Source organism: Argiope bruennichi, chromosome 6 (genome assembly GCF_947563725.1).
Source record: "Argiope bruennichi chromosome 6, qqArgBrue1.1, whole genome shotgun sequence".
NCBI lineage: Eukaryota > Metazoa > Arthropoda > Arachnida > Araneae > Araneidae > Argiope > Argiope bruennichi.
In genome coordinates this window covers 36,586,412-36,610,408 of record NC_079156.1, presented here as the reverse complement: position 1 = coordinate 36,610,408, position 23,997 = coordinate 36,586,412, and the positions used below count along the sequence as shown (strand labels likewise).

At 27.9% G+C, this 23,997-nt stretch overlaps 1 protein-coding gene across 1 annotated transcript; it reads left to right on the top strand.

Annotated features, from left to right (window-relative positions):
- The first annotated feature begins 120 nt into the window (after positions 1-120).
- Positions 121-22,098, top strand: LOC129971714 (uncharacterized). The gene is made up of 2 exons (XM_056085691.1): positions 121-256; positions 12,091-22,098. The coding sequence occupies exon 2, from the start codon at positions 12,301-12,303 to the stop codon at positions 21,469-21,471; it is 9,171 nt and encodes a 3,056-aa protein (XP_055941666.1). The 5' UTR covers positions 121-256; positions 12,091-12,300; the 3' UTR covers positions 21,472-22,098.
- The last annotated feature ends 1,899 nt before the right edge of the window (positions 22,099-23,997 follow it).

Sequence of the window (23,997 nt, the reverse complement as noted above, 5' to 3'; positions counted from 1 at the left end):
AATTTAATGAAATATAATATTTTTGTTTTGTTATATTGTCAAATAATCATGAAATGAAGTGAGCAATGTAACAAAAACGTGAGCAAATGAAGAACCAGACCTCAAAATAATGAGAGGGACGTTTGAAAAAAAAGAGATATATGAAGATATAACTTTAATTCTGAGTGCATTTATATTATTATTATTACATGATAAATTAAAGCGTTGAATAATATATTACTAAGTTGACTTTTTTCTACTTATGAGACATATCGAGGTAAAGATCTACATAATTATTCATTAATTCCTTTGTTTGAATTTTTACCTTAATTGGAAATGAATTTCTTCATACGATTCATAATATTTCAAAATTCATATGCCATTTTTTTCTTATTTCGGTAATTATGATTTCGCCTTCAAGCAAAATTTCTAAACTAAAGATAGATCACTCTAATTGTATCAAACCCATTTAAAAATATCTCAAAATGCATGGCATACTATACATAACAATAATGTCATTCCCCCCCCCCTTCTATATTGTAATCCTCATTTTCTTAGATTAAATGTTGTTTTAATATTGCCTTTGACTTATTAGTTTTGAAGGTCTAATATATATAATTATTCATTTGATTTTCTCAGTGAGTTATCATATGATTTATTAGCATTTAAATGTTAACAAATTATTAATTATGTATATATTCTGAGAACAAAGTCAAAAGGCCTATATCATTTGGAATGCTTAATATTTAGTGCATGTATTATTTTTTATTTTAATTTACAACAGTTTGCTCATTTTCATGTTAAATTCTTCCACATTTTCTATAAATTACAAGTTCTAACTCTCACTTAAAAATGTTAGTTTGCATAAATTCATTTAATTATTTACTTTTTAACGTTATGTTTAATTTGTTATAATAGAATTATTTTAAGATGAATTAGAATAAAGTTTTTTACAGCCTTTGAGAAAATTATTCAGGCTTTTATTTTTTTTTTGAAAAATTATTTTTAATAGTAGCCAGTGCCAATATAATTTTTTATCGTAAGATCTTATTAAAAAAATGTGTACGCTGCAGTAATTTTGTATAAGAAATATGAAATAAAGTAAATGTTTGATTTGAAATATCTGTTTAAATTAGGAATTGTTAAATTGCTCAATTTTAAAGTGTGTTGCGATTTACAAAATGAAATTGTAGCAGATATATAAATTTATTGAACTAGTATTGTAATGGTTGTCTGTTAAAAGTAGAAAGAATATTTTTGACAGATCTGAAGTATAAAAAAAATATGCATTTTATGTAAATAAAATTTTTTCTTTTCTTAAAATATGGATTATTTTAAATTTAGAAAGGAAATGTAATAGGAAATAATGTCAAGACAATGTATAGAAATTTTAAAATTTTCTTGTGTTAAATTTTTTTCAAGTTAAACTAATTAAAATATTTTACATTTTATTTATTCTGTGTAAAAATATAATCATTTTTTTATTATTAGAATATGTTATTAATTTTATTATATATACTGTGAAATTTTTTTTTAAATATTGGTGCCTTTTCTTTAAATATTCTATATTTCTTATTCAATCTTTGATATATATTGCTTTGCAAAGGTGAGCATAATGTGGTAATTGGCACGTATAATAAACATTTCAAGTCCTAGTCAAAGTACTCTACATATAAATAATCAGTACAAATCAAAATGTCTTAATTGAATTCAATTTTGTAGGTATACAGAATACCATAGAAAGAAAAAAAAAATAACAGAAAATATAGGCATTATTTATATTATTCATTTGTTTAATTAGAAGATTACAGAATGGATTTATTGAAAAAATTAATGCGTATATAATTTTTTAAGATTTCTTGTTTGAAGTTATTGAGACTAACTTATTTTTTTTACTTTCTTTACTTTTTCTCATATATGATGATTACAATACTTTCTCTTTGAAAGTATTGTAATCGCCATTTAATTCAGATAAAATTACAATAGTTCTCAACTTTTCATAACTCTCTAAGTTTGGAAAACACATTTTTGGAATTATTTTTCCTGTGAACATCATAATTCAAAAATTCTTTGAGCTAGAGTGCAGAAATTTGATAGATGGTCTTTACAACAAACTTTTAGATTTCTATAAAATTTTAAATGAAATCCATTCAGAGGAGGTCTAGCTGTGTGAATATAAGTTAATTTTATTACTAGAAAATGAAAAGAGCTAGATGGATGAAACTTGGTACACAGATTTAACATCTCAAGTGTAGATATGGATCGGGTTTTAAATAAAATCGGTCGAAAGTGTGACTGTCTGTCAATCTTCACTTTTGCATGCATATAATAATATAAACAGTAATTCGAAAGCATAACAACTTAGGTAAAGGAAGTTTGATATTCAATTTTAATATCTAAAGAGTAAATCTTAATGAAATTTGGGACTACTGCTGCCAAAACTGTTAACTATTCATTAATCAGTACTGTCAAAATGATTCTAAATACAATAATTTTAAAATGTAGTAACTTAATTATAATGTCATCTTATGACTAACTTGCATTTTTTTTTTTTTTTTAAGTTTGATTTTACTCATTAAAGAAAGGTATGCAAAATACATATTTGTTTTTCTGGTACTTGTGTATTAGCCTCATTCTAGCAAATGAGGAACAAAAAAATTTTCATAGTTCACATGCAATTAGGCTTTTTTATAACTGTTACCAATAGATTGTGGTTAAAAATGCACATTTATTTTAAAATATCCGTGAAAGTTTTGGGGGAACCACCACCCCTTGTTTGTGTTATCAAGCTTTCGCTGGATAAATCTTTCATATGAATAATGTTTTTCAAAAGATACTGCATGCTGTTGGGGAGATTTTAAAGTCTGATGATGAAACAATTCAATCATATGCCACTTTTTTCTATCATTTTAATAAATCATCCCTTTAATATATATTCCACATCCTCCTCATATGATATCAAATTGCCATTCTTTTAAATTATAGATACAGTATCACTCTTAAATTTCAATAATTAAGAAATATTAAAGACGTTTTCAACATACTCTCAATTTCTGCTGACTTATTTTTAGAAAATGATCATATTCTTTCAGATGATCATATTTGTCTTTCATGCATAGTGCTTAATATTTACTTAATTGAAGGAGATTAAATATTATAAAGAGAGAAAGGTTTCTTTTAGAGATAACAATGTTGAAAAAACCATGTTTTGTTTGTTTTCCTTTGATTTTGTAGCTAGCCTTCTATCCCAACCAGCCATCGAAATTGAAAATTATAAATGTTGATTACTAGAACTGGTAGATTTTATATATTTAAATATAGGAGATCCGTTCCATGCTGTTTTGATTGGTATAGTTAGTTTGTTGCATTCATGATCACAACAACTGATGGCTACTGTATACGCATAATTTCAGAAAAGATGAATCACTCATTAAGAAATTTTTAAGTAGCATTCATAAATGTTTCATTGTTCATTTTTTTTCAGTGTAATCAGAATTTATTTTTAGTATTTTATTTTCATGAATTCTGATTATAATTTTGCATTAAACTCAGGGAAAAAATTCTGTTCAAATCTTTTGGAAATGAATTTATTTAAGAATAGAAGTTGCATTTTATATTTATAACCATAAAAAAATATAATTGTTTTTTTTTTTTAATTTTAAAATTTCAGAATTTTTTTCAACAGAAAAAGACTTGATATGGGAATCCTATCATTTGCCAATCTTTTCTCTCCTGAAATTAGAAACAAGAATGGCAAGTCTTTGTATAAATAAGTGCCTCTCAACCAAATGCTTGCCAGTTTTATGAGTTATTTATATCCAAGCGTAATAACCAAGTTAACCCATCCCTGCTAGAACAGGATGAAAGTTGTTCTTGTAAGTTGCAAGTTACTGCTAGAAGAGGGGGGAAAAAATGTGATTGCATTTTAATAGAATTTAACAACTTTTTGATTAAATGTGTTCGATTTTCAATAATTTGATGTTTTTATCGAATTATTGAAAAAGTCGAAAGTTATCAGAAAGTTGTAAGAGGTAGAGAAAAAAAAAAGTCTGAAAATTTAATATCAAGGCCAGACCTGTAATTGAATTTTTTTTAGTAGATATAATGAGATTGAAAAGCATCTGGTTTTCAATGAATTGAAGGGAAAAAAAGTAATGTAATAAAATATTTTCAAACTACAAAAGAATTTGCTCTAAATATGTCAAAAACATGAATAAGTAATCTTAAATTGATGGAAATAAGAAAAGGAAATAATTTATAAATTAAATAGATTTAACTCTAACTAGCAGGGACATAGAAAAATCCACTCAATAAGTCTTTTCAATAATAGCTGTAACATAAAAATGTTCTGTATTTAGTCGCTATTATTTTTGGAAGTCTTAAATGGCAGATTGTACTGGACAAAAGGTTAAATAGAAAAGATAAAAATTAAAGTTACACTTCCTACACTGCAGTAGTTTGTGAACAAACTGTTTGAAAATAGCAAGAAGAATGATTTTCATTGGGTAACAGAATCAGGGGTGTTTGTGCTCCGGGGAAACCCCGGAATTCCGGGGATTTTGAACTTCGATACCCGGAAATTCCGGGGATCGTCGTTCAAAAGGAAGTAGGAATAATAATGAATTATTTATTTTGATCTGGGCGATTTTGTTTGCTTTGAAAGCAGAAAACGCAAGGTCAGCATGTGTGGTGAAAACTTTTCCTTTCTTTCTCCAAAGGCAGTGATAATGCGTGAAAAGGGGGAAAAAACTTCTTTTTTGTTCTTTCCTTATTGCGAGTTATGACTCATTCCCCCGTTTCTCGGACATTCTCTTCTGGATTCTTTTCGGCAAGTAGGCGCGGCAGAAAAAAAAGGGAGAGACTTCGCGACCAGATGTGCGATCACGTGACTCTGGGTTCAAAGGTCTTATCTCTCCTGGCGTGGCGCCAATAAGTAGAGAAGGGGGATTTTTCGCCGTATTAGCTATTTGCTATTACTACTTTTTTTTCTCCGCTGTGTAAAATTTTCGTTTCATTTATTGATGCACGTGTAAATTTTTCGTTTCTCTTATTGAAATATTTTTTTATTTATGTACGCAAGAGAATTTCATTTTGAAATTTCAGCATATGAAACAGAAATTACCCCTTAAAAATTCATATCTAATTAGTTTTACAGCATTAGATTCAGAGCTAAGAGGTAAAACCAGTATAATATTAGCTTTTGAAAAATTATCATCTTTTATGTCCCATATTTTTAGTGATAATGAAAAGTCAAAAGTAGAAGCTGAAATAAGGTTATACCAGAGTGATATTGATATCACCAAAGAAATGCTCTACACATCTGATGAAAGTGGAAATCAAGTCAAGTGTACAATTGATAAATATTGGTCTAAAGTTTTTAATTTAAAAGATGATTTCACAAATGATTATAAGTATCCTGCATTGGCTAAATTGGTCAAAGCCTGCCTTAGCTGCTTCCATGGCCCATTAGTGGAAAGTGCATTCAACTTAATGGATACACTTGTCACTGACTATAGAACCTCTCTTAAGATTGATTCCCTAGATGCAGTGCAGACTATTAAATATGATTTAATGGCTTCTAAAGAAACCTCATGTGAAAAATATGGCTCAAAAAATCCAATGACTGATCCAATTCACAAAGATCTCTTACTGAATATGAACAGAAGTTGGAAAACATATCAAGAGGACTTAAAAACATGTATTTCAGACGAGTCACCTATAAAAGTCTCTGAAAAACCTTCTACATTAGCAGAAAAGCAAACTGCTTCTACCTCTGCATCTGCAGTTCTCGAGGAAATTTCTTCAACTGTAAATGAGGAAAATAAAAGTCAATCTTCCTGCAATTATGAAGTTCACCACAAAAGAAAGACAAGCCCACAAACATCAGAAAATAAAAAAAAGCAGCAGAAATTAGATAATTTTTTTAAAGAATTAATTCAGGTAATTTAAAATATTTGCATAAAATGTAGTAGTTTATATGTTTGAAAATTTATGGTTATTAATTTTGCAAAAAAAGTAATTCATTGAACTTTTATAATTAGGTCATTCAATATTTCATAATTGTAATTTTTCATTTCTCTCCCCCCCCCCTTTTCGAAACTCCAAAATGCCGGTAGTAAGTCCGTAAAAGTTTCAGGGGATTTTTTGGGGTCCCACAAACACCCCTGCAGAATTAAATATAGGAAATGAAGCTTTAAGAAGCAGCTTAAAATATGAATTTAAAACATCTTAATTGTACACAGTTTCCAACAAATTTGTTTTTAAATGAAATTAAAGATTTCTTGATTAGCACCCTTCATTCTGCCAAGCATTAGTCAAAAGTAAAGTTAAAAATTCTTGCGGGATTAAATGTCTTTTCATTGAATTTTTTTCTGCGAAAGTGTGAATGATTGTGTTACCAAAGAGAACATTTGATAGCAATTTATGTAAAATTAGCAGTAGCTGTGATATGTTTACTAGTAAGGGCACTTATATTGTGATCTCAAAGCCTACTTTCAACTGTAGTTTATTAATTGCAAAATAGTCATAATAGGTGTCTTTATTACTCTTTACTTAAACAGCGAGAAATAATAATCAAAAAGTAATATTTATACATTGGTGCTGAAAATTTTTTATTTGAATTTATCATTTACATTTTTATATCTAAAATACATGATTTTGTGGTCTTTAAATTTCCTTGAGTTTCTTAAAAAGCCCTCAGATTTCCTCTCCCTTTAGCAAAAGTGGGAACCCTGGTTAAAATATTGCTTTTAGATCTTTTCCATTTTCATTGTAGTATTTTTTAAAAATTATTTCTATATCTTCATTTATAAATCAACAATTTATTTCCCATTCTTTTTTTTAACAGATGAAAAAGTTTCATTCAATGTTTTAATTTGGTGTCTTATTTTTTATTTTACCATTTTCAAAATATTTTTTTACCAGTATATGAATTATTGTCATTTTGATAACTGTAAAATGTCAAAATTATTCTGTTTAATTTAACAGAATTTTAGTTATTTAAATTTTTTAAATAATTAGTGTTAAATAAATTAATATTCTGTTTATGCATTTTGAATTTTCCACTGACAAAAAAAAACTGAATTTTCCACTGACAAAATTAAGTAAAACTGCCACTGAAATTTTTAATGAAGGCATTAATTAAAAATGATGCATGTGAGATGTTGAAAGAATTTTTAAATGGCTCTCTTCTTTTCTGAATTGGTGTGCATTCTTACCGTCTACCTAATAGAAGTTCTTTTTTAAAATAAAAAAATAAAGAAAATGTATAAATTATTTATTAATTTTTTCGATTAATATTTATAAATCACTATGAAAAATTCCAAATAATTAAGGAAGATCACAGAAACAAACTTGTAATAGAATTTTATCATTTAGTAAATTAAAGAGCTCTCGTCTTGATTTGTAAACATTTTTTAAACATGAAACATTTTTTTTCTCATTAGCTGAAAAACATTAGTAATAAATTATGCAATTTTTTCATCTTTCAAATCATGTATATATTTTATAATAACATGAACATTCATTGTTTATCAGATAAGAATTCAAAAGGTCATTCTGTCCTCTTTGTTTATTTTTATTGATTATTTAAATTTTTTCTGAAATGTTTATATATATATATATATATATATATATATATATATATATATATATATATATATATATATGATAACCCAATTGTGTACTAATTGTTCGATTTAGCTTCTTGGATTCATTGCTTTTTTTAATCAAAATAAGTTAGAAATTAAAAGATATCAATTTTTTGCATTCACTGTTTTTATTCTTCGATTTTTCATGATTTGTACATTTTATTGTGTTATCATATCTTAGAGGATTATTCTGATTGTTAAATATAGTTAAAATCAAATTGCGGATGTAATTTTAAAAAAAAAGTAAAATTTGATGTAATTCAATTTTAATTTTAAAAACAAACAAAATAGTGTATAATTTATAAAATCATATTAATCTCTATTGCATTTTTTGCATTAATTATGAAGTCTCTACAAATAAAAATAGCTTCTTCTAAATGGAATGTAATATATATAGAGTGAGAGGAAGATTATTGTTAATATTTTTTGAAATTTTGATCTAAAATTTTGAAGTTTGTTCTTTATGTTTCATGGGAACTTATGATAATATTGTCTGCATTTTTTGTAATAAAATTTCCCTAAATTTAAGAGTTGTTATTATTATTATATATCTGAATATACGAGAAAAAAAAATTATGAAAAATCACTTCATTGCTCAAATTAGAAAATGCAAAAACTGACAAATTAAATTTACATGCTTAATCTGATATGTTTAATTGTTTTAAATACAGAGTATTTTTTCAGTTAAAGCTATTTACATTTAAAATTATCCTGACTACTTTATGGGGGGGGGGAAACCCGTAAATTATGTTAAACTAAAAAAAAGTTTAAATATTAATTGTTTATGAAAAATGAAAACTGTAAACAAAATTAATATTATGAAATGTAAGAAAATATTGATAATTTAAGCAATTTCTTCTTATTCATGTTGTGAATGATATTATTAAAAACACATAAAAAAAATTTATAAATTATGTTGCCATTGAAGTCTTGCTTTATACATTTAAAAGTATTTAGATTTCGATTAATGTTTATATGTGATATAAATATATGAGGGAAATTTATTAGTCATAGTTAATGTAAAATAATTTATTTTTTTATCATTAAATGGTTTTGTACGTGATAAATAAGCAATACATTTCTTAGGAAAAATTTTAAGAAGATTCAAACCTCTAGTTTGAAATATTGTAGATAATAATGTTTATAGGACATGCAATACATACTGGTCTAAAAGTTTAACATTTTCCCTTGACTTTCATCTTATTGCTGTTTTAATATAGTCTAATGCAGTTACTGTGTAGTGCCACTATAAATTCTGATTTTATAATATTTTGTCCAGAATATTTACATATATGTGTATAAATTCTATTAACTGAAGGAAACCTTCTAGGATATTTAATGGAAATTTAAGTTTTACGGTATTAGATTGAATCTTTTGATGTAAATTTTAACTGTTTTATTGACATTAGTTTTTAATTTCTAAAAAAATATTATTCTTCATTAGCAAAATTTCTAAAACTCTTAGAACTAATAGTTCAATTACTGGCTTTCCTTTTCTGGGAATATTTTGATAAATCCATTCAGTTTTTATTTTTTAGCCACTTAAAATTTTGATGACTGTGACTCGTATATTCTAATTAAATACCACTTTTCCTGCTATCTTATAATAGTCTTTTAATTAAATAGTTGCTGTAAGTCAAATGGCATCTGTGACAGCCTATGTATTAACATTTTTTTTTTTTTTTCATTTTTTTTTTGTGTTTAAAAATCACCATACATTCAACAAACTGCTCTATAATTTAAAAATAATATTAAAGACAAGAAATTTATTTGTTTGATACATTATAGGTACACATTTCTTTTGTAATTTTCTCATTTTTTTTCAAAAAGAGAAGTGCAGCACTTTTCTTATACATTTTGATGGTATATGAAACATTCTTTCAAGCTATCTTTTTTAAATTTATGCCTCTAACACATTTTTCGTTTTACACAATGAAGAAAAAAATTGATATTGACCAATTTTCTAGTTCTCTCTCTCTCTCTATTTTATGGATTAAGCATTTGGCCAACTGGCAAGCAATTTTTTTATTATAGTTGATAAGCGAAAATTCAATGAAATTTTGATATAATTGAAGAATTTTTGTTATTTTGATGCATATATAGCATTTTATATTTCTAAATTAATTTTTTTCTGTTAGTAAAATTATTGTTCAATTCTGATTGGCATGTTGGTAAACAATATGGATAGGAGTGACACCACTGGAAGAAAACAAATCATTTCTTTCTTAAGCACACTACCAATGTGCATATATTTTTTACTGCATTTTGCATGAGTAAATTTGATAAACATTTCTGAGATATGACTGGTTGGCCAAACGTTGATCTAGATGGGTATGTATCTTCCCGTGTGGGTTATATTTTGTCCACCTTAACTTGGTAGTAGTATATATTCTAGGTATGCCGAATCCCAGTCGTTGTCAGGAGAATTGGGTTACTTTAAAGTACAAAGTTACTAGACATGCAGATCGCTGGCGAAACTTTATCTTGCAAATTTTTCGTTAAATAGTAAATATTTATTAACTTTATTATATTATCATTTTAAATCAAAGAATTAATTTTTTTCCTTATTTCATTTCGTTTCATTGTTTTTCAAAAGAAAACCCCAAATCTTTCAATATTCTGTAAAGCGTAGTTCGGCTAATGTTTTTCGAAAAGATATCTGTATCATCGTTCACATCTTTTAAAACTTTATCTAATGTTGGGATCTCATTTCTACAAAAAAGTGCATGGATTTTTCGTCAAATACAGGATAATGTAAAATCATCATATTTTACAAGATTTGAATGTTTACCTACTGAGCATGGTCGCTTCTTTCCAGGAGTACTTAAAGGACTGAATGCCTTTATTTCTTTATTCAAACGGAAAACTAATCTTTGCGAAACACATGTAAGATGCAAAACTTTATCGACGATTTGATTGATAGAATCTTGAGGATTTTCTTCTCGGAGTTGAGAATAAACATTTAATGTGTTTCTGCGTGCTGCACTTATTGTTGGTCTCACACGTCTTGAAAGTGTGTACAGCGTAGTCGGTGATAACTTTTTCAGACATTTTAGAAGGGAATAGAAATTACAAATTGAATAAATATTCAACAATCAAAACTAATAACTACTAATGTGATTAACAGTATCAAAAATATCAGCCGGTAAAAAAGCGTGAATAAAAAAGTACGGGTGATAATAACGCTTGTGAACTAAATGAACCAAAGTTGGACGTTACGTACAAGAAAAACGCCGAAATATTTGACCTTGAAGACCGGTTATAGCCAAAGTGGAATTCATTATGTCAATCTTTTGGTTTTATTCGTTCGCATTATTTACAAAATACTTAACAGATAAGCACTTCTAACTTGAGAATAATTTTAAATACATACTGATATAAAACGGATTTCTGTAATTTATAATATTATTTGATAAATTTCTGCGCATTTTAGCTATTTTAAAGTCAAAATTGATGGGGAACTCTTTCCCAAAACGGAGCACCACATTTTCTGCCTTTTACAATCCTGCCAAGTTGGGGTGAAATAGAGTATAATATATTTGTAAAAAAAAAGGGAAGGGTTTTGCATAATTGAAGCTTATGTCAGATTTAATAAGTGAAAATAATTTTGTTGTTTTTCTAAACATTTTGTATTGATTTTAGTTAAAAGAGTAAAACAATTTTTCAAATACAGTTAAGGCCATATTGTGCAATAATTAGAGAGAATAAAATAAAGTGACATTGTTCTGAAGATATTAGAAACATAAGAATATAGTCAGAGAAATTTCTTTAAAAACCTAGCAATGTCAGGGAAAAGTCAAATAGCAGAAAGCCATCATGAATAAAATTTTCTAGAAAGACACAAAAGATTCCATTATCTAAATCTAGATATAGCAAAAAAAAAAAAAAAAAACTGTTTTCTCAAAATAATAACTACAATGAACAATAAAAGAGAATGCAATCTCTTTTATTGTTCACAAAGAGTCCTAACAAACGGATTCTTGGTAATATTATTATGATCCCAGAGATATATTTCATATGGTCAGCAGGATTAAGGAAGTAGTGACCCATGTATGTTGCATAAAAGGTTTAGAGGAGGGTGGAATGGGAATTAAATGTAAAGACACTGCTTGGGCCATTAAAATGCAGGAAAATACAAACTTTTCTTATTGAATTTTAATGCCATATCTTGGAAAAGTGATAAATTAAATCAATGAAAATTAAAGAAAAAAAGTCAGGCAAAACAGAAATAAAACATTTAATTCCTCTTAACTCTTTCATCATATGATTAAATTGGGCAAGTTCTAGAAATAGCATGCATATCATGGGTAAGAATTAATTGAAATCATTAATTTATAAGAAATTTCAACTGATACATTCATATTTAATTTTATTTGATTAATATAAAAAACTTGAAAATTTTAATGTTTTCATCAAAAAATTTTTATGGAGATAGAATTAATTATTCTCTTTTCTTTTACAGGTACAAATCTGTAATGTAGTGGCATCATAAATGAGTAGACTTTTGTGTGTATATTTGTATCAATTTTCATAAATATATTGAAGCTGTCTTTGCACAAAATTGACAAAAATACAGAAAAAGAAGCCTTTGAAATGAACATTTTTTGAACAGACGAGGAAGCAAGTACCAAATTATTCCTCTTGCACATCTCATATTTTATATTCAAATAATATGGCTGGTCATACTTTTCTAAAATGGAACACTTTAGAACTGGAATGGAAAATCATTTCTGTGACTCTAAACAAATTAGAAGAACATGATCAACTTCATATTCAAGATTTGTTTAGTTTCCTGTCTACTATCTCTAGTGATGAAATCCAAAAATGGTGCAAATCTTTAACTGCTTCTCAAAAACTTGATTTTTTTAAAAATAAGCCAACATATTTTATAGTACAAGAGAACTTTATCTCCAAAGCTATGTCATTTGACTCTTTGAAAATTTATGCGTGCAAAAAATTCTGCAGCTCAGCTCGTTTTATTATGCAGTGTTTTGGATCTGTGCATTTCTTGGAAATTAAGAAAGTTGTTACATTTGTTTTTGAAGATGTTGCTCAATATATGCTTAATTTATCAGCTGAAGAAGAAAAGGAATTTATAAGGAACATTCGCAATGTAAGTGTTGATGAGTCGGGTGTTTTAACATTAACAACTTCACGCAAAGTTGGTTCAAAGCGTGTGTCTTCTGAAGAAAAGTGTTTGCTAGCAGTTGTGTATTACTTAAGTCTTCATGGCCGTACTCATTTTAAAAAATTGTTCGAAGAAATAGAAAGCTTTGCAAAGAATGAATGTTATCTTGTATCTGGTGAATGTTCAGATTCTAAACATTTAGCATGGTTGAAAAAGCATGACGATTATTTTCAAGTTCATCAAGATAATTTTGTCAGCCTGTATGAAGAATATTCTTCTTATAAATGTGATTATCAAAAACTTAAAAGGAAACAATTGCCCCTTCAGATAGAACCAGTATACACTGACATTGATTCTTCTTATCTTTCACAAGCAGTACAAATTTTAACAAGTGCAAATGAACTAAATGATGAAGATAATACTGTGACCTCAAATCGTTCTATATGCAAAAAATTTTATATTTCTGCAACATATCTTACAAGCTGTTTTAACCCACTTCATTATCTCGAAATTAAAGAATGTATTTTTTTCTTAATGGAAGATGTGGCTAATGTTCTAAGAAAACTTTCACTCTCCAGATTGCAAAAAATATTTGAAAAGGTCCCATTTACATCAATGGACGAGAATGGATTTCTTCACTTTCGTGAAGATTGCAATTTTGATACAAGTTTTGTAACAAAAGAAGAAATGCTTAATCTTTTTGTTGTATATTATTTAGGTTTCTGTGGCAAGACTCATTTTGAAAAGGTGATTGAAGAATTAAAGACACGTGCACCAGAAACACTTAGTAATACATTCTCAGAATTGCCTGCTCAAGATCAGTTAAAATATTTTAAAGATTTTCCTCAATATTTTATTGTAAATAAAAAAGGAGAATTAGATGTAATTGCTGGTTTTATACTTCCTTATTATGAATATAAAAATGATACTTTCATGGACAGTGAACCCCCGTCTAAAGACTGTTTTATTACTTCAGATAAATACTCAATAACTGAAAGAGTAAGTTCTAGCATTGCCTTCCTTTTACAATTTTTTCAGCTAAAAGTGACTCTTCGCCCTTTAAGAATAATTCTCCATGTACTGATTGATGCCAAAGTTCATTTCTTAAATTTAACAGCTCTGGATCAAATTGATTTTATAAAAGTTATTTTTTCTCCCTTCACTGTTGATGAAAGAAATATCATTTCTTGTGCTGGTAATCAATATGAAATTAAACATTTGTCTGAAAAGGAAATGGAATTCCTCTATTTTGCATGTCTTATTTCTAAATCTGGTAGAATGCATTATCGTCAAGCCATTGATAAGTATTTTGAAGATACTGGTAAAGTACCAAAGCTTGCAATTTCAGATTCTATGAGATTCCGATATTTCAAAGCAGCTGAAGGTATATTTCAAATTGGTTCTGATGGATATATAGTTTTATGTCCTTTACCTCAACTTAATATGGTGACGAGCTTTTTTTCTGAAATTGTGAAAACTAAAAACACACATGATCTCAAACTTTCTGTGAATCACCCTATATGTGCAAATTTTAATAGCAATAATTTGAGCCAAATTAAGAGTTCCTTCCAAGAATCCTGTAGTATGAGTGAGAAAAACAGCAGTAAAGACAATGTTCCATATGCAACTGTAGCAGAATATAAAAAATTATGTGGAGCTGTGTCTTTTCTTCTCACATTCTTCAATTCAGTACACTGTGTAACTATGAAACATATTATTTCATTTGTACTGACAGATGTTGGAAAATTCTTAAGTGAGTTACCTCTTGAAGAACAAAATACAATTTTCAAAAGTATCCCACAGACTTTTATGGATCCAAATGGTTGTATGTACTTAACATCATTCAATGAATTGCATTCATTTGTATCAAAGAACAAAAAACAGTTTCTTTTTATAACTTGCTTTTTGGCTGTCAATGGTGAAACGCATTATCAAACAATACTAAATGAGTTGAACAAACACCAACTTGGAAGGAATAAGTTAACATGTAGTCAATTCTATGGTTTTCTTGGAAAATATCCTAAATACTTTACAAGAAAGCCTAAAGGCTATGTAATACTTTCTCATTCTTTTGATTTGCCTGATGTTAAATTACAAGACTGTGTTAATTCTGTTCCATCAGATATCAAGCAGAAAGCATTTCGAGATTCTAACTCTGGCATCGAAATACACAATAGACCAACTGAATCCAAATATCCTTTAAATAAAAAAATTCAAGATGGCATTTTGTATCTCTTACAATATTTTACTCTCAATATAGAAAGTAAATTTCTACAAGTTTTATTTCTAGTATTGGATTATCATGAAATCTTCCATAATTCATCAATTAATGACAAAATTGCCTTATTGAAAAAAAGTTTTTCAGCTTTTAAAGTAAACGAAGACGGTGTGATATTTTCTTGTAGCACATTTTATGAATCTTGCTTAGTAGAAGGGGAAAAAGAAGAACTTTTAATATCTTTTATTGTATTTGAGCAAAAGGAGATGCATTTCCTAAAAATATTTCAGGAACTCAGCAAATATGATTTAATTTTACAACAGAAAAAATTTGATGCTTCTGCAAAATTTCGTTATTTCAAGAAGAGGAAAGATATATTTCATATAGACAATGATGGGTATGTATCACTTATAAATTGTCCAGATATTAATTTAGACTCAAGTGCAATATTAAGGTGCTTTTCTTCAACAGAGGATATTATACATGTCAGATCTGAAAATAACTCTCAGTCTGCTGTTACAAAGAAAAGGAGTCAGACTGACCAGTTTTCAGATGTTCATTCAAGTATCTCACAGTCTGAACACGTTTGTGAAAACAAAGCCAAAAAAAACCTAGATAAGATTTTCGAAACCCAAGAAACTAATCTATTGGCAGGCAGTACACAGTTTGATAAATATCATACTTTCTCCTCTAATAAAACTGAAATTCAAAATATTAATAAAAATTATTCTCTGAATGAGAAAGTTAAAGATAAAGAAAGTGATTTTGTTGAAGCAACAAGTAAATTCAATGCAAATAATTTTTCTCCTAATACAGATTGGTTCATAATTAAGAATGATCAATCAAAAAATACATGTGGTAGTATTGAAGATGGTATCCTGCAACTTGAGGGAGCTGCAGCTGTTCCAGATGTTTGTGAAACAGAGGATATCTGCAAAATTACTGAAAAAGATGAGCGTATGGAATACTCTGAAAAAACAGCTTTTGTTTCAAAATTTAATTCAAATATGTTTATTCCTAGCAAAGAGTGGTTTTCATCAAAGTGCGAAGTAACCAATACAGAAGATTGTGCCACCAAGACAAAATATGTAAGAAAACCTGTAAGCCGTGTGAAAAGTATTGCTCTTTCTTCAAATCCCAGGATTGAAATTGAAAATAAAGAGGAATTAAAATTTATTCAAAGTGATGTGATATCAAAACCTGCACCTTTTAATATAAATCTGCCTGTTCCAGAAATGAAATTTTTATCTGCAAATACTTTGGCTAAGGAAACAAGTATCTTGGCAGTTCATAATTCTTGTAATACATTACATGACCATTTGGCAGATCAGAAGAAATGTGTTGCTTCGTCTTCAAATTCTTCTGAAACTGAAAAGGTAATTAAAAATATAGAAAAGTCAAAATTTATTCAGAGTAAAACTATAAAAAAAGCTACAACATTTAATGTTAACTTACCTGTTTCAACGAAGAATTCTTGTTCTGCAACTACTTTTGTGAAGAAAGCAAGTACTGAAGAAACTTATGATTCTTGTGATATTTTGCATGATCAGCATATATTGTCCCAGAAGAATGTTGCTGAGATTCTTGTTGAAATTATACAAAGTATCACATCAATATTGAAATATTATGATACAAAAGTTAACTGGCTACTTGTATGTATTATATTTCAAGTCATGAATGATGTTAGAAATAAATTCTCTCTTTTATCAAAAGATGATCAGTCATGTGTATTAAAGAAAATATTTGAATATTTTTCTCCTTCTGAGAAAAAGTTAAATGACTTAGAGAAATCATATTTAGGCAAATATGAATTAACTGAAGAACAAGAAAATTTATTAGTTATCACATGCATACTTTCCCATGAGAAAAAGATAGACTATATTCAACTTTTTAAAAAATTTGAAATGCTTAAAAATGACTTTCGTAATTATGAACTGAATGATTCTGATAAATATCAATATCTTTTAAAAAGAGATAACCTTTTTTCTATTGAAGCTGGATTTGTGAAACTCCATCCTTTTCCAAATCTGAAACTAAAATCGCAAGTTCTTGAAGCTGAGTTAAAAGTTTGGAAACACATTAATTCTAGACAAGTATCCAATCAACAAACAAATAAAAAAAATAATAAGGAAATGTTTGGTGATAATTTGCAAATATCCAATTCCAAATCCCAGTTAATGCCTTCAGGACTGAATTATAAAGGAAATAATAAATCTGAAGTTTCAAAAAATGAGCTTCATTCCATCCGCTTGCAAATGGAATCATTTTTTGCAAAGACTTTCTTGTGGCCAAAGAATGCATCTGAAATTTATGGAGAATTGAACAGCAGTATTATATTCTTACAAAAGTCTTCAGATGTAAAAGTTGATTGGCATCTTGTATGCGTAGTATTCCAAGTAATGAATGAAATTAGAAGCAAATTCTTATCTTTGTCTAAAGATACTCAGATAAGTATATTAAATCAAGTTTTTATCCAGTTGACTTTTAAAAAGGAATCTAGTAAGTTGGATGAGTTTTTTTTAGAAAATTACCCATTGAATGAAGAACAAGAAACTCTTTTACTTATGGCCTGCATAATTGCTCGTGAAAAAAAATTGGACTATCTTAAATTATTTGAAAAACTTGGAGCCATTAAGAAAAACATGTTAAATCACAAGCAGACAGATTTTTATATATATATTAATAGAAAAGATCACCTTTTTTCCATGGAAGATGGATATGTAAAGCTTCTTCCTTTTCCTAGTTTGGAATTAAAAAGAAGAGTTTTAGCTGCTGATTTAAGAATTTGGAAAGTCAGAAATTATGAAAAAAATAATAAAAAATCTGTGGATGAAGAGAGAGAAGTTTTGGGAAATGATGTGCAGGTACACACATCTACAACAAAGTTAAACCTTTCAAATCTCAATCGCTTAGCCGATAAGCTTATTGGCCCCAAAATTGCAAGCAATTCTAATCAGACTTTCTGCCCTAGAACTGAATCCAATGGTTCTAAATTGAACAATATAGAAGAAAAGACTGATAAATTACCTATCAGTTGTGACTATAATACAGAAAATAAACTTCAAACTCCCAATACTACTTTTCAGTTGACGACTTCAAAATTCTGCCAGAAGGAGAAAGTTGATAAATCCATATCTACAAATGAAGAAGAAATTTCAGATCTTGAATTTCAAACCCTTAGTTCCTCAGCTAAGTTGGAATTTTCAGTGACTGACAGCAGCAACAAGAGTGTCAATAAAAAAGATGTGGAAAGTAAATCTCAAATTTTCAATTCTATAGCTGAATTTAAATACCAATTAAATAACAATTTGAAAAAGACTGATGTACAACCACTTACTAAAAATAATGATGGTGCATTTGATGTCAGACTGAAATATTTAGAAGAAGAAACTAATAATCCTTTATTGCTGAAAGAATTTGATTTTAAAAATAATTGTCAGACTGTTATTGAATCAAACGATACAAAACCAAATCCAGTGGTAAAAGAGGTCGGTGAGTTGGAATCTTTGAATGACAAAAAACTGGATTCAGAAAATATTTCACTGATTTCTAATCATACAACTGATTGTAAATCTTCAAAACTCAGTAACATAAAGGAATTGAATGGAATATCTTCTAAAAACAGAAAAAAAAGAGTGGATGAAGATATATCTCACAACTTTACTCCCATAAATGCTGCCAAAATCTGTGGCATGAAAGAGCAGTCTTGTGAATTATCATATGAAGATAAGAAAGAAATGATTTTGGAAAGAAAATCTTTTCAAGACAGTGAATCTTTTGTAGAATCTAATGTTTCGATCTGTAACGTAAATGCTGGTGAAGGCATGGAGAAAAAGGCTGAAGAATTCTCACCTATAAAAAATAAAGAAAATATTATGGAGAATACATCAAACGCTTACGATTCCAAAACAAAACTGAATAATAAAGAAAAACCTGATGAATCACAGCTCAATAACAATAAAGTATCAATGAAAAATGAATCTCACCATAATACTTCTGCTATGGAATTAAGACCCATTTCTCCAAATATCAAACAAAAACAAATTATTCAGTCTTTACCAGCAAGCAGTACAGAAGCAGTTTCAAAAAATGTGTCTTCTAGTGAAACTAAAACCTCAAAATTCATATGTTTAGAAGAAAAAAATATTGGAATTAAAACTACTGATAATGTATCTGTTAAATCAAAGGTGACTCAGAATAATTCTATGAAAACTGCAGATGTATCAAAAGATTCTAGCACAGTTATGAAAGAATCTCTTAATAAGCTTTGCAAAAGAATGCAAGCTGGCATTATTCATCTTTTGAAGTACTTTCATTTAACTGCAGAGAATCTGCTTTTGAAAGTTCTGTGCCACATTTTGGATACCAGCAAACTGTTCATTAGTTTATCAAATGATGAGAAAATGGATTTCCTTCAAAACTGCTTTCATATCTTTTATTTGGGCAAAAATGGTTCTATTACTCTATCCTCGTCGAATAATGAAATTAAAACAGTAAAATTAAAACATGAAGAAAAAATTTTGTTAAGTATGAGTTGCATATTGAGTCAGTGTAAAGAAATGCATAATCAAAAAATTTTCCTAAATTTACAAAATCAGCTGTCTATACCTGCAGCCAAAGAGCAGTTCAGTTTCTTCAGGAAGAGAACACATCTGTTTTCAATTGCTAACAATGGCTATGTGAAATTATGCAATTTTCCAGATTTTGAGATAAATTCAACGGTATTTTCAGGTTTTTTTCAAACAAAGATCGTTGTCAAAAATATGACTTCAAGTCAAGAGACATCTGTTGCAGACCGTGATAATTTTGTCCCTGAATCAGGAATTCATAAAAAAGAATCTAATTACCTTGATAATGAAGCACCTAATTTGGAAGTTACATCAACTACTGAAAATAAAGTTCTTGATTTCAGGCCTGGTGAAAGTCTCATTATAAAAGACTCTAGTTCAGAACTGTTAACAATGCATGATGCATGTAAAAAAGTTAAAGATGCTATCTATTTCCTCTTGAATTATTTTAAGTTAGTTTTGGAACCTCATTTAGTGTGTGTCATTCTTCATGCATTGAAAGACGTACAAATTTATTTTGCTAATCTAAATGTTTCAGATCAAAATTCTTTTGTCAAAGAAAGCCTATCTAGTTTTCGCACGGATTCTAACGGTCAAATTTCTAAAGTTTTCTATTTATCTCTTCAATTTAATCTGAACAACAATGAAAAAGATATGTTATTTCTATGTTTTATTTTAGGTCAAGTGCATAAGATACATTATCAAGAAATATTTAATATGTATGCACATTATCAGAGAGCTAAACCAACTTCTGTTGTAACATGTTCTGATATTCACAAATATTTCTCTGAAAGAACAGATTTATTTTCTTTGAATTCAGATGGCTATGTGAAATTGAATCTACAATATATAGTTGATCAAAATTCTAAAATTCTACCTGTCAATGCTATATCTGCTGATGTGGTTATTAGGAATTCCCCCTTATTGAATTCTGTTGCATTTAAAAATATTCAAATTATTCAACAATCAAAAATTTGTGAACGGCAATCCGGTGAAGTAAATAATAAACCATCTAAACAGAATAACCTTAAATTAAAACGTGAGCTCTATAATGAGTCTATTGCATTTTTAAATGGCCAATCTGATAAAATTATGTCTGATTGTGCTGATGTAATTATTTTGCATGTTTTGGATGATCTTCGGGATTTGGATCGTAGTGAAAGAAGACGTTTGCTTTCAAAATCTGGTGATGTTACGAACAATGATGCTCTTTCTTCAAAATCTTTGTTGAGTGAGGAAGAAAAAGATTTATTAATTATTGCTTCTACTTTAGTTCTGTCTGGGCCTTTACACCATTGCAAATTATTTGAGTTACTGGAAAAGCAAAACAGAGATTCTTTGAAGATATTGACAGAATTGGAACAGCGTCAGTATATCCTACAAAAATCTAAATTTTTTAATATTACTAATAATGGAATTGTCAGTTTCAATGCTACTTCTAATACAGATATAGAAAACTTGAATCATTTTGATCCTGCAAGTGAAGAATATTTTAAAATTTCCCTTTCGAAGAACATTTCTACAGAAAATGATTCCTGCTGTGATAAGCTTATTGATTCCCTTATTAATGATATTGATATTGGAAAGAATAAAATCGAACCCAATAGGGCATCTAGAAGGACTGTGCATAAACCGACATTTGATTTGTTAGAAATCATATCGGAGGAAAACTCTAGGGATACTACTTCTTTTCATCCTGCATCTAAAACATTTAGTTTACTTGAATTCTCTGATGCTGCAAGTACAAGATTAGAGCAGCAAAGTGTTTACTTTTTTACCACTCTTCTAACTAATTATAAGATGGCAAATTCTCTCAAAGAACACTTGTACTTAGCAACCAAAGACATTCAAAACCATCTCAAGATTTATTACAATGACAATATAAATCACTTTTTAGAAATCCATCAGATGAGTCCACCTTCATTTTAAATATATGCATCTGTGAGTATGTAAGAGGCTATATTATTACAGAAAAGTTCAGCTTTGAATTAAAAACTTGGACTGTGATATTTAAAAGCATTTAACTGTGCCATTATTTAGTTAATGTTTTTGAATAGCAATGGGGGGGGGCAAAAATTCACCAAATAAATTTCCATTCCATTTACTATATAAATATATTTTTTTATGATTTCTTTTAATTTAACGTATTTTATATACTGTTTGACATGAATGCATAATCTATCTAGTTCAACAAAGTACTTTGTAAATTATTATTTTTGGTGATAACTCTAAGTGAATAGCTTAAAATGATTTCTAGTATACCCTCTTGAATTCAAGAGTGTTAAAATCTCTTCCATAAAGTATGCATCTTTTTATATGGTTTTTTGCTGATCTATTTCTTTGCTTTTCTTTAAATTGCAATCAAAACTAGATTTTGTGTTATTTGTATCATGAAATTGCTACTAAGTAAATCTTTCTTATAACTTAGAATCTTCATATAAAATTTAAAATCAACTATTAACTTAAAATTACAATGATAAAAAATGCTATTTAGTTTTTTTTACATTTATTTCATTACTAATTAAAGTATATCATTCTTTGAAAAAATATTGTTATTCTTCCCTGATATCTTTGCATACCAGTTATTATACTTGCATTATGCATACTTTTTCATTACTTTGGCCTTTTTTTTTACTTTTATGCTATATTATCTAATCGTGATTTAGAAGGAAAAAATTATTCTGTTAAAAAGAGATAATCTGTTGGATTATATTCAAATAAAAATTATGTCTTTGTTTATATTATATGCATTAGGGACAATTTATTCCAGTTAGTCAATACGATTAAGCTTTACATAATTAAAAAAAAAGAATGCAAAAATTATATTTTAAAACAATTTTTTAGGCTTCTTTTTCTGTAATAAATTGTTTGAGGTGCTCATAATTTCTTTTGTTTGTTTATTTGTTAAATTAATTTGTTAGTTAGTTTATTTTCTATATGTGCTAGAAAAACCAAAGACACAAATGTGATAATTTTTTTAAAAAAATATTTTGATAGTCACATTTTTAAGATGGATATTCCATTTTGCTAAAATGTACAACTGAGATTTGTGGCCACAGATGTGGTTCAGAAGTTCCTATATTGTTGTCACTTTGATTGTTCCTGTGTATTTTTGATATGTACTGAGAAATGTTTTTGTGTATTGGAAAATAAAATATTCATATTTAAGATGCTTATTTTTTGTTTTGCTTATATATGAGAAATTATAATATTAAAAATATGACAAATTATCTTATGTATTAATAGACTTAGACAATCATTCCATGTCAGTGAAGTGATGGCATCCCCAAATTTTTTTGTCAAAATGAAAAAATGATCAGTTTTGGCATTTTATAAACTGAAAAGTCGGATGTCCTTTCAGTCCATTTTCATTGCATTATTTGCATTGGATTCTAAAAGATTGGGGCGCGAAAATAGAAATTTGGATATACTCTATCAGTTTGTTCATCTAGGAAAGTATTTATGAATGTCTGATATAAGAGAAATTATTCAAAAATATTTAACAATAATTGCCATGTGACGATAAATTATATTCATTTGAAGCAAATGTCGTTTAAAGTGATCGTTAAATTATTCATTCCAAATTTAAAGCCTGCATTATTGATCTGATGAATACAAACTATGTATCAATGCTAAGAAAATGTTTTTTTTTTTTTTTTCCGCATTGAAAGATTCAAAAAATTTTGTTATGAGCAAAATCTTTTTCATCGCATTGAAAGATTCGAAAAATTTTGTTATGAGCAAAATCTTTATCATAAATATTTTCTACATTACTCATTACTTCCTTGATATTTAAAAAACATTTAAATCCTATGAGAAATTAACAGTGATTCCTAACAAAATTGCTTTTATTAAGATAGTAGTTGCCTTTGGCGGTTAGCTGGTTTGATGGGGATAATAGTTATATTCAATTTCAATTAAATCTCTTAGATATAACTCCATGGCCATCATTCCATCAAATTTTCAGACATTAACGAAATGTTATTTTAACTGTCTTGCGTATATTCTAATCATTGTATATATGAACTTTTATAACGAAAATCAATCTCTTGACATCTTAGTGTTATTAAAAACTTGTGTAGTTCATCTATCTTTTAAATTACACTGTATTCTAACCACTTTTTTATTTGTCTTGTAAACTTTTGCAATATTAAACAGCATTCTTCTTTAAATATCAATAATGGAAGAAAAGCACGCTTTAAATATTTGATAAAACAGTGTAATTAATCTGTTGTTCGAAATTAGACAAAAAAAAATTGAGTTGTCCGAATTCAGGAAAAATTGTAAAACGGTGAAAAATTTATTTTTGTACACTAATATTTTCATAAGTTATTGCGAAGAAACGCAAAAATGCAGCTTACTTTTTAATAATTTTTTTAATCGCTCCGAGGTGCACCTTTGATAGTATAAGTGTTGATTAGACAAGCTGGCCTATAGAGGGCCAACGCTCTCGCA